The 11,966-nt window shown below is 44.4% G+C and overlaps 2 protein-coding genes across 6 annotated transcripts in view; one reads left to right on the forward strand and one right to left on the reverse strand.

Annotated features, from left to right (window-relative positions):
- LOC123972397 (zinc finger protein GLI2-like) overlaps positions 1 to 4,710 on the reverse strand; it is a 29,579-nt gene extending 24,869 nt beyond the window's left edge. Inside the window, exons 1-2 of the mRNA XM_046051891.1 lie at positions 4,586 to 4,710; positions 2,080 to 2,259 (exon numbers count right to left, since the gene is read on the reverse strand). Coding sequence (XP_045907847.1) covers positions 2,080 to 2,259; positions 4,586 to 4,667 — 262 coding nt within the window. The 5' untranslated portion in view covers positions 4,668 to 4,710. The remainder of the gene's footprint in view (positions 1 to 2,079; positions 2,260 to 4,585) is intronic.
- LOC123971095 (CLIP-associating protein 1-B-like) overlaps positions 1 to 5,332 on the forward strand; it is a 103,441-nt gene extending 98,109 nt beyond the window's left edge. For 2 of the 5 annotated variants that reach the window (XR_006825127.1, XR_006825129.1), the window contains exon 47: positions 5,243 to 5,332. The gene's annotated coding sequence lies outside the window, so the exon portion shown is untranslated. The remainder of the gene's footprint in view (positions 1 to 5,242) is intronic. The other 3 variants (XR_006825130.1, XR_006825128.1, XR_006825122.1) reach the window with 3 other exon arrangements.
- The last annotated feature ends 6,634 nt before the right edge of the window (positions 5,333 to 11,966 follow it).

Genomic DNA, 11,966 nt, shown 5'->3' on the forward strand with positions numbered 1-11,966 from the left:
GTGTGGCGTTGGCTGAGAACACGATAACCTCAAGTTAAAGGGTCACAGGAATAAATCTCAGTGAAAAATGTACATTGATCAAAAGCTACACAGTCCTGTGTTTAGCCAAGTAAAGTTACAGTTAAGCTATGAGAGGCTATAATCCGCAGTCAAGACTAGTTCACACTACACAATTTAAAGCCCGAACTCAGACAGTTGGGTTGTGACTGGGGGCAAATCAGCCATCGATCAGTGGCATACAGATATCTAGCAATCTAAATAGAGGGCTTGACAATAACGGTGGCCCGGTGGCCCGGGGCCAGGAAAAAGTCGAGACAGTTGAACTAGCAACTCACTGGCCCGATCAAAACATTGTTTTTTCCTTTTTTTAAAGAGGTGGTATTATGCTTTTTGGCTTTTCCCCTCTTCTTCATTGAGTTATATTCTTTTTTGTGCATGTAACAGGTTTGCAAAGTAAAAAAGCCCAAAGTCCAGCCCAAAGGGAGTTCCCATCTCCCACAGAAAACTCTGCTCTGAACGCTTGAAAACAGCTCGTTTGTAGTCCAGCCCTTGACGTCACAATGAAAACGCGTCATAAAGCTCGCCAAGCGGCTAGCGGGGTCAGACACGCCCTCAAACCAAGCTAGTCTGAGCGGAGGCCCTTTGGCTCGACTCGCCTTTGTTTGGTTTTCCATTGTAGAAATGTTGCACCTGTACCTGCTTCCAGGTACTTTTTTTCATATCTCCTCCGTCGAGGTTCCAAGCGAGCTGAGGGAAACTAAAATGTAACGTGAAAACACGACTAAGAATATTCACTATTCACTGCATCATCATTGCTGCGCCAGACAGAGGCAGCAACAGGAAGTTTTATATTTTACTGTTTCGTACTTTATTTCATCCACTTCTGAGAAGTTTTGAGGTGAAATCAGCTGTGTAGATTTTGAATATTGACAGTTTTACGAGAAGTGATGGCGGAACAAAAATGCTTGAATATTTTGGGAGTTGAGGAGCTCCGCGAGTGGCGGCGGGGGAAGCCTGCTGTGACCCGCGGGAGGAGCGCGTGAGGCCGGCCAGCCGCCCAATCACAGAGCCCTCTGCTCCCGCCGTCACACAGACCGCTGCAGCAACAACGGCAGAGAAAACACAGCTGGAGGGTTTTCATACCGCTTATCTGTCTTTACATCCTGAGTCATATTGAAACGTTTTAACTTAAAGAGAAAGCTGTGTGGATCGCTGGTGTGTGTGTCGCATTGAACATTACGTTGCGGCAGGTGTGTGTGGCGTCGCTATGACGACAAACTATGGAAAACGGAGCAGGGCCGAGTAGAGTCCAGTCTATCGATTTGCGCTGTGGTAGCATTTTTCGGCGAGGCAGATGGTGATTTTTGTAGTTGTTTATGGTAAGATGTGGAACAATGATGTTGTGTGGTTGTGGACTGCTAGGTTAGGGTCTCAGTCTGAAGCGGCTTTGATTTGGATCACACTACCTTGTTTCTTACGACCCGCCCTTCTCTGCTTCTGATTGGCTAGTAGTCCTTACCTGGGAGCTGCGCATGTGCAATTCCCAACAAAGATTTTGTACAAGTAAGATGCATCACTCTGTAGCTCAAGAGCAGAGCGTCCAACACACAGGGTGAAAAGAGGAGCTGCATAATACCACCTCTTTAAAGCTGCATTAATAGATTTTTGGCCACTAGGGGGCAAAATAACTCCATAACACCTAAATCGCCACACACTTGTGGACATATAAGTGCCTTCTAAAGTCACTATGGCCAACTTGTTAGCAAACAACTGCCTCTTTACACACGTGGAGTTGTGTTTGTGTCCATCTGATGAATGTGAGTTCCACATTCACTCTGCTTTTGGTCTCCACCGACTCCTGAGTGAATTATCTGTGTGCTGTTTGCTGCTTGGCAGGTAGTGAACAGAGGGCTTTGATGCTTGTTTGATGCAAACAGCTGCCTGCTGCTGCTGCAAACACTGAACCAAACAGGAAATGTGCCACAAAACCAAAACGAGTCAAAGCATTCTGTGATTTTACAGCTGTGAATTTCAGCTATCCCAGTCTGAGCCTGTTTGTTCCCAGAGTAAATTACTCACCATCAATGGGGGCGATGTAGTCGGACAGGTGAGTCCCAGCAGTGGCCCCGGCCCCCTGCATGAGTAGCTCGCCATAGGGGCTCCGGTGGCTGGCCATCAGGTGGTAATACTCGGCCGGGCTCGCCCCTGGAGGGGGAGGAAGCCCGAACAGCCCGCGTTCTTTTAAATGCTCGTGGGCCACTGCGGAGGAGGGAGAAGGGGGAGAAGATTAGTGTGTAAGGAGGGAGAAAGGGAAGATAATCAGGAACAAGGCAAAGGAGGACGAAGGATGCTGGGAAGGAGTTAATAACTAAAGGGAGGAGTGAGAAAAGGGAGCCGAGGGGTGAATTCCTGGTATGTCCCGCCTCACGCTGAGGAGATCCTTGAATGGACCAAGGGGCCTGCGGGGCAGGGTCAGTGATGTGCAACGGCCCGTGTAGGTGCTCCCACCCCACCCCCTCCACTAGGCCTCTGCTCTGTTTGATTGTTTCCTCAGCCTCATGAGGAAAAAAGTCAGACACAAGTAGTATTTTGTGTTCCAGTGTCACTAGAGATCAAATATTACACTAAAATGAACGACTTGGACATGAAATGTTCAATATTTAATGTTTTTCTCAGGAAATAGCATGCTTCAAAGTATAACTTTGTCTCTGTGAATTTCATGTTGGTTGAAAGAGATCTGCCTGCAGAGTCTCTGTATGGTCGGTCTTCCCTTCATGAGCTAAAAAGTTTTTTAAATTGTGTTTAATGTCAATGTGATTCCCTTCATGTGTTCGTCTGTCTCTGAGTTCACCTGGCGTGTGTTGGTGTCAACATCTGCACCCAGTAAAGCTCTTTTAAAAATGTCAGGGCCAATAAAGGTTTTGTTTAAATTTGTTTTACGCCTCCAGAATCACTCCCCCTATCCTCAGAGTGTTTCTACCTCTGCATCTGCTGGAGACGCCGGTCTGCAAACCAAACCCCCCCCCCCTTCCCGCGCGCGTTTTACCTCCTGCCTTCGTCGCCTGAGTGATCTTTCAGACGGCATTAGGGTTCTCAACCTAAAAGAGAGCAGACGTTATGCTCGAGCTGACTTCATAGCTGAAGTAGCTTCCTTCACTTTTCTCTTACAGGATCACATTTCCACCGTAAAAAAACCTTCTGAATGATTAGGAAAGAGGTAGATAAAGGCCAGAGCATGTTTCTTAATCAAGTGAAACTGTGACAGAGAGCAGAAAGATCGCCACGGTTAAAAACCTAACAAGTAAAGAGAAAGTCAAGGTTCGCTGAAGTAATACAGAGAGATAATGTGTTTGTGTAGTAAAGAAAAGATGCTTAAAATCACATTGATAAAGCTGTGCTAATTCAAAAACCAAAACTCCAGGTGACGACAGCATGATATCCCGTCTTACATGTCGGATGCGGATGGAAAAAAGAAAGGTCACCTGGAACACATAAAAGCCGACGGCCTCCATTTTTTCCAAACCCAAGGCCTCGTCTTTCAGCGAGCGATTTGCATTCCCTCCACCACAAATAGTCTCCCACATACTTTCCCCCTTTCGCTTTATCATCACGGCCAGATCTGAGGCGCGGCCGCTTATTTAAGTTTAAAAGCATTGCCACATTACCTCTGACGGAGAGTAAAAGAAGATTTATATCCCGCCCCGTCGCCACGCTCCAGTCTGTAATTCTAATTCAGCGCTGAAGAAAGAGTTGTCATCGCATCCTGGTGAATTTTGCGGGGTATTTGCCAGTTTTTCTTTGTTTTATTTAAAGGACCCCCTCTGCGTCTCAAAGCACCTGAGAGTGCAGGTCAAGGTTTTCCCTGCTCCAAAACCAATTCATGTAACCAGCCGTCATCTTATTCATCTTATTCCCTGCTGAAAATCATTTTCTAAAGAAGCTCTGACTTTCCTTCTAAAACCCAGCTGCTGCAAACCTTTTCCGATCATGCATTTGCACTAAATATTATTTTAAATAATGCAACTTGTGACTCCCCATCACAGGTTATGGCCTCAGTGTACATGAGTGTGATTTATCCTTCTCATCTTTAAAGATCTGAGGAGAAAAAATCCAGAATGTCACAAGAAAAAGAAATCAAAGGAATTATTAGAGAAAAGTCTGAAAAAAGAAACCTAATTCTAATTATTTTATTCATCTTGTGACCTCTCTGGTTTATCTTGGGACCCACTGGGGGGGGTACTGACGAACAGGTTGGAAACCCCTGGCTTACACAGCCACAAAATAATGAGGCGGAGAAGGAGCAGGCTGAAGCTATAGCTCATTACCTCTCACAGAAGTATCTATAGTGTCTTTCGGGTGATTGAGGGGACTTTTGGTTTAAAGTGACTTTTTTTAGATCGTCACCTGTAAATCACAAAATCAGTGCAAACTGGGAAGCTGTACAGCGAGGTAAGAGATGGTCAGAATTGATCAGTATGAATGTGAGAGAGCTGAAGCATTGATATAAGATGTATAAAATAGAGTCCGGCGTCACTGTAGTAGAAAGAAAGGGGATGAAAGGCGTTTAGCTGCTCTGTGGACTTACAGTCAGCCGGGCTGAGTCCTCTGGCTGCCGAGATCATGGACAGCGTTGGGCTGCCGTGCACAGAGCGCAGGTAGTGCTCCATGTGAGGGTTGACGTAGGGGTGAGGCGGGCTGAAGGGAGAGTCACCGGTTGCCACTGCGGCGGGTGAAAGGCGTATCAGGGAGATATCGGAGATGACGGGGCTGCCGGCCAAACCTGCGGGGCTAGAGAGAGGAAAGAAAAGGGACATCCGTGAGTGGTTTTGATCCTGGACACAGGCTACAAATCTCATGTGCAGATCCAAACCAACAACATGTAAGTCCGTCTCTCAGGACTTTCTGACTTCCTGTCGTTCACTAGAGATGTAAATCTTCATCACAAATGTTCAGAGATCTGTAGTTTCCAAAAACAGCTGTTCACCGTAGTTTTTATCAAACAAAAGTGCACTGGCTGGGGAATATTTTCAGTATTTGGGGCAGCAGGACGGTGTGTGTGGGACTGAGTCAGAGTAAACTACAGCGTGTGTTCATGGTGATGAAGGAAGCCAGTGCTGCAGTGAGGCGCTCTCTGATGTGTTTTTAATAGTTTTGGGACAACAAAGGAGCTCTGTGGCTCAGAGGAAGAAGATATGTCAGGATTTGCATGGACTGAAATCAGGACTTTCTGCACTTATTTAAGACAAGAGAAAATCTTCCTGGAGCACGCTTTGACGCAACCACCTGAAGCTTCATCACACTGGACAAACCTGTCCCGAGTAATCCATCTGCTAACCTGATCCTCCGAGCCGCCACCTCAGCGCGTACACAGACTGCGTTGAGAGTGAGATCACGTCTAACGCGGTTCCTCTATCGAGCTTTTGATCTGAGAGAGTCAGAAGAACGAGGTGAGATCAGGGTCACGGAGAAGAGTAGACGGGGAGGGAGGATGTGTTGAATGGCGGGCAACCAACTATCCAGATGACTCTCTTCCCACGGGGCATTTGTTGGTTTTGTTTATCGGTGTTATCTCATCTGCAGAGAGAGAGAGAAATACTCCAGGGTCGATCCAGGGACGCCTGTGATTTTTGGAAGATGAGCCTGATGAAAGAGCGTCAAGCTGACACCAAGAATCTCATTTTCTCCTCAAGTCTGCTTTGTGGATTGTAACCCCTTAAAACAAAGACTCTGACCAGTCCAACCAAAAACCTTTAATACTGTTAGAGGTAACATCATAAAGTAAATATGACAGAAGACAAAAGAGGCCAGCCTTGGCTTTGGAAACAGTAGTTTAAGATTGTAGTAATTAAAGCTTGTTGAGAGAGACAATAGTTTACAGATACATCTTGTGGTTCATTAATTCTACATCTGGCCATGCTAAAGGATGCTCTCTCTGCTGCTGTGTGAGGACCTCGTCGATGCAGTTCAGGGAAAGATGCTCACTTACAAACAGCTGATTAAGGCAAAATATGTGGGATTTGAAAAACAAACCATGCGTGCAGCTTTGTGTACATTATAAAACGGAGTGCGTGTGCATGGAGTATGGACTCATTTCTCTTTGTCCCTGTTGTTTTCACAGTCCACCGAACTAAAAAACAGACATTTGTTGGAAATCTTGGAAACTTAAAATGGTATAATTTACTCATAAAAGCAAACAATTGATTTAAAAAAGTTAAGAAGCAGACGAGGTAGAAGATACTTTATCTAGAAGCCACAGGAAAAAAATCCCATGGTCAGTTATTAATTGCACAAAAATGTGCTGATCTTCTGTTTCATCCCTTCAAAGAGTCGCCTCTAAAGTCAAACATCACTGTCAGTAAAAACCTCTCATCTGAAGGACCAACTTTTTTTAGGGGTGATGAAAAGAATCCAGGTTGTTTTAAGTTGAAATCCAAAGGGGTGTCAACAGATTTCAAGAGTAAAAAAGTAAAACAATTGAACATCCTTCAGGTCGTGAATGTCCAGATCTTTGTGTCGGGCTTTCCTCAGTATTAACCAAACCATTTCTGTCTCTTACCTGGCTACTAAATTAAAAATACTCATTCTCCATCATCCGACATCCAACAAAGGCTTCATTACCTCGCCGCCAGATTGTGGGATTGCATCACGAGTGAGGCAATGTTGTTCTTTCTCTCTGTGCAGAAGATAAAGATCTGATTTTCCACCCAAAAACATAATCAGTCCGACAGTCTGTTTAAATTATTAATGCTCTTATCATGTAACCGCCTGCAGGTGAGCTCTGTCGGTCTTTGAATCCAGTCTAAGAGGCTTTATTTACTGTGATAACGAGCTCCTCCAACAATCACAATCTGAATCACATGAAGTGTATAAATATTTCTCTCTCTTTAAGTCCAGCTTTGAAAAAGCTTTGTTTAAGCCCACGCCTGCTTCGTAAAGGACACACGTAACAACTGATTGTGGTGAATAACTCATGTAATATTCAGATATTCAGGTCTGGCTACGGGGGAGTTTTCAATACAATGCTCGGCCTTCAGAGCGTATCCTGGTTCGGCGCCGGGCAGCAGGCTGAGACGGGAGATGGGAGGTTAATTTCCGGCTCTCCAGGACGGGCGTTAACGTTCCCAGCTTTACTCTCTCACGAGCCTGAAGCTTACAGGCCGGTTTGCGTTGAGCGTCGTATTTTAAACGTTGTGAGGTTTGAAGCGTTTATCTGCAGTGGAAAGAATGTGCGTGTGCTCTCAGGTGGATCGAACTGATTACAGATTTAACTTTTCACGATACTTGTAGTTTGTGGAGTAATTCTTGAAGGAAGAAAGTGTTTTTTAGCTACTTGATGCTCATTATGCACCTACTTTTTTTATTTCAAATTTTTTAAAGCCATACTAATTACAGGTTGTCCCGAGCTCATCCTAAATATTTAAATCAGGGCCGATCCTGGCATGTTTTAAAGGATCGATATCTGCTAAAATAAAGCAAATGCAGATCTTTTCTCTTCTGAACTCTACTGTGTTTTATCCACCTGAACACCAGAACAGAGTGAGATGACTTTTCTCAAAAGTCAAAACCTCCCTGATAAACTTTAATTCATATCATATCATAAATATGTGTATTTAAGTAAGTACTTCTAGTTTTGGTTTTACAGCACATTTAAAATATTCTTCACTCTCCGGTTTTCATTAAACAAGCTGATAATTCCACTGCAGGCTCAGGTAACTTTATTTGTTGACACATGTACAAGCAATACAGGCAAAAGACAAACATGGAAATAACAATAAAAAAACTACCGGTGAACATAGTGGAGCATTTAGCAGCTACAGAGCCAGATATTTTTCTCCAACTGTGCCTTCTCGCTTCAGCCTCAATGAAACACCTCTGAATGACGTGAAGCACAGGCAGCAGGGTCCGCGTGTAGCTGAAATGTCTCAAACACGTATTTACTGGTGAGCTTTAAAGGACGTTAATCAGGCGTGACACCTCCTGGCAGACATTTCCTTATCCTCTGTTCCTTTTACAGCAGTTTGCATTTGTTTTTAATGGCGCACACTGGAGCCGCTGCTGACATGATATTAATACCATTAATGAGGTGTGTGGCTTTACAGCCACGTTAAAACACGAACTCAGAACGAGTCCAGAGTCGCAGAAATATTAAAATGTAGATGGTTGTGATGTTGCTGATGTAGCAGTTGAAGTTTATTCTAAACTGACTTGCTTTGAAAATGTATGATTTTAAATATAACTGCAGGTTAACAAATGTGTATTTATACACTTAATTAGGCAAACTTGTGCAATCTAATGCCATCAAACACATCCGCTCTGCCATGAACTGTTACATTACGAAGCTTATAATGTTCAAGCACACCAGGATAAGCAAAGCAGTTCATTATGATAAGAAACGACATCACTGAGTTCTGTTTATAAGGTTAAACGTTTGGCAACCGCCTATCTGCAACAGAGTTGTCACGTACTGATTGTTTCTGTGAAGCAGTTAGAAGTGTTTAACCTGGAAGTGGAAGCTGACAACAGCACCTTCAGTCATGAGTGAGAGGAGCTCCAGAGCTAAAAGCTTGATGATTAAAGAGTTGTTCATTTATCCTACATCGAGTCAGGAAGCAAAAGAGATCCTGAAATTAAAATTGGCTTGTTTGCGCTACAGCTTGTCATAAAATCACCATCATCAGCTCCTTGTTATTTCAGATTTCTGGCCCGTTCTGTGTTGTAACTTTACCCTCAAAAGGCCCTGATGTGGTGTTTTCCACTGAAAGATGAAACCACTATGTTCTCTGTTTACTGGACCATCGTGAACAGTTACTGGTCTTACTGGCACCAAGAATCTTTGGCTTCAGCAGGTAAAAAATGTTTAAATGTCTAAACAAAAAGTAAAAGAAATCACAGATTAAGTTTAATAATGATTTAAAACTTAAAAATCCTGACATTTGAGAAGCTTTAAAAATTTGCATTTTATGTGATAAATTGCTCCAAATGATTAATGGTCCAGTGTAATTTATATCTGAGGTACTACATGGACGTGTGTTGTTGGGTTTGGACATAAAAATGAGCGTAGCGTTCCTCTACATGCATCTAAAGTGTGCTTCTCTTTGCTTGTACCTGCTGTTCAAGTGTTCAAGTCTTTTTTTATCGTGTGTGTGTGTGTGTGTGTGTGTGTGTGTGTGTGAGCGTTGTGTCTTGCTTCCCAGCGACACCAGAGATGAATTACAGTGTGACAGTGAGTCTCGTCTCCGGTGTCGGGCTCAGGGAGCTCTCTGATTTAGATAAATCACGCCGTCCAGCGTGCGGCTGAGTAAACTCCCACTGTAGGTTTATGAGTCTGCTGCGTGAAGCGGACGCCTCAAACTTAACAGGCAAATAACCCCCCCCCCCAAACTGAAACCCCTGAACGCCTTCCTCCTCATGCAGAGGAAGAAATGACCTAGATACAAACAAACAGATCACAGTGCTGCAAATCAGACGGAGCATCAAGAGAAGAGAGAGTTTCCAGAGCTGATTCTGGAGCTGACTTTAGCATCAAGTTTCTGAAATCAAGAGCCCAGCATGATTCACTTCTAAATATAATAGATAGAATAGATTAAAAGATAATAAAAGAACAATATTAATTACAATCCAGTTGATCCTATCAGCTGGAGGAATATCCAACCATGAGGTCCTAGTTTTCTTTTAAGATTCAACGTTTTTGTACAGAAGAGGCGTTAGGACCCAACCTTAATCACAGAGGGAGGAGCGTCCCATCTCTATGAGCTGATTCGGCCCCAAATGCATTTGATCACCCAAGGAACCGTGATGTTAAACCAAGAGCTCTTCTGTCTTCAGATTCAAGCAAATACCTGCATAACACAAAGCTTGGGTTCATATCAAGCCGTGGCTTCTTCTTCTTCTTCTTCTTCTTCTGAGTCCTTTACCGACGCCTCCTCTTGTACCTTCTTGACAAGTTTGGCACCGCTGTCCAGCAAATTTACTCTGTTGCTGCCTGGGGTCGTAGAGACAGTAGACATTATGTTCTTTGTGGTCAGTCTGAATCCCGCTGCTGCTGAAGGACCAGTGTCTCAGATTTAGGGGGATCTATTGGCAGATTACGGCAGGCATGTATAATCGCCTGGAAATAAGAAACAAGAATCGTTGTGTTTTCGTTACCTTTGGACAAGAAGCGGGTCCTCTTACATGGAGACCACTACGTTGCACCGCCATGTTTCTACAGTAGCACCGAACGGACAAACTGAGCACTGGCTCTAGAGAGGGCCTTCCACGTTTTCCTGAGTTTCATCATGTAAGAACTTTGGCATCATTCGGGTCCCGAATAGAGGAAGTTTCAAAGTCTTCACATTAACGGACCAGCAACTCGGAAACTTAAACCTAAAGCACCAATATGTTCGACTCGTGTCTAAAATGTCACGTCAACCAAAGTCCCATCATTCAAGGTCATTAAACCCAAATTGAATGGGTTTAGTGCTACGTATGTTGACAATGCAGTGTTTTTATCCCTCACGCCACTCAGCAATCGTTCAACCGTCTGGAGTTGTATGGTGACGTGAACACGTGAAAGTCTCTTCCGTCGCTATGATGTTGAACGCTCGGTCAACAGAAGTCAGGTCCTTTTCTCTCATGTTAAGTCCTCACGATGAAAGAACTCGAGAGTATGTGTCACGTCCTGTAGGTACTATAATACACCTTCTGACCCTTGCCCTATCTGACTGGCTAGCTGACCAACACAGGAGTTAGGGGTCTCTCCTCTCAGCCTCCTTACCGTCCCGTGTTTCCTCTACAGAACTAGAAATGCTTTTTCAGAAAAGTTGCTTTCTTACACCAGATGTAAACTCCAGATCTTAGTTTTAGTACTCGGGCCCTGCGTGGATCTGGTGTCGGCTTCTTACATGTTGGTGGTTCCCAGCCTCGCCCCGCCACAGGAGGAAGCGTTCCCCCTTGTGTTCTGCCTCCTGCCTCCTCTTGCAACTTCCTCGCCTCACTGTCATTTGCCGGCGACGGCGAAGGGAAGAAAAAACGTCCTCGGTATGCAGTGAAAGAAGGAAGAAAAAAGAGTCTTCCCCGTGGCTGCTTTTTATGACAGGCTTGACAAAATAACCAGCCCTCTCATTACGGTATATGCAAACAATGATAAAGGGGACGGCGCAGAGATGTCATGTTAGACAATCAAGGAGGGGACCTCTGACACGCTGCCACGGGTGTATAATAAAGTGCCGCACCAGGCGACAAATGACACCGCACTTAATTTGCTGCGCAATGTTCCTGTAATTAGGTGAATTTGGCACAGGCAGGGGGGAGCGACAGCTAGATCAAGGTCTTGATGAATTAGGGGTCCACTGTCAAGATCAAATCACATTAATCAAGGTGGCCGAGTCCGTGGACAGCCGGCCCCCCTCCCCTCCCCCGTCCTCCACTTTCCCAGCCGGCGTGATGAATAGCCCTGCTTCCGCCAGGCGCGAAGTATGCATCACCATCAAATCTGTGAATTTAAATGTAAGAGTACTATTTGGAGAATTCTATTGACTTTTTTTGTCCCGGCGCCAGTTTTTCTTTTGTGATAAAGTAACTTTAAAACTACTGCAGGATCCTCGCCCTTCTGTTTCAAAGTGTGCCACGGACTCAGCTCCACTCTGGCTGATTTCATCCAACTCACATGCATTGTTTTACAGGCTGCCCCCTGCTTAGTATGTTGCTGTTGTTAAATCTAATTAGAAGTTTTAATAACAACAATTAGCTTCTGAACACATCCATTTTTAATCAAAGTGACTACATCCATGTTTTCTGAAACAAATCTCAAGCATAGATTTCAGTTTGAGTTCCTACCCTCACATCTCTGATTTCAAATCCTCTCACTGCCACATGAACGCACCGCTGTGCACCAAACTAATTGCATTATCCTACAACAAAAAGGCAACCAACACAAAACATTATACGTGGGAAAACGATCTCATTGCAGGGTCCACTGAGTAGTT

The sequence above is a fragment of the Micropterus dolomieu genome, linkage group LG01, assembly GCF_021292245.1.
Source record: "Micropterus dolomieu isolate WLL.071019.BEF.003 ecotype Adirondacks linkage group LG01, ASM2129224v1, whole genome shotgun sequence".
Lineage (NCBI taxonomy): Eukaryota > Metazoa > Chordata > Actinopteri > Centrarchiformes > Centrarchidae > Micropterus > Micropterus dolomieu.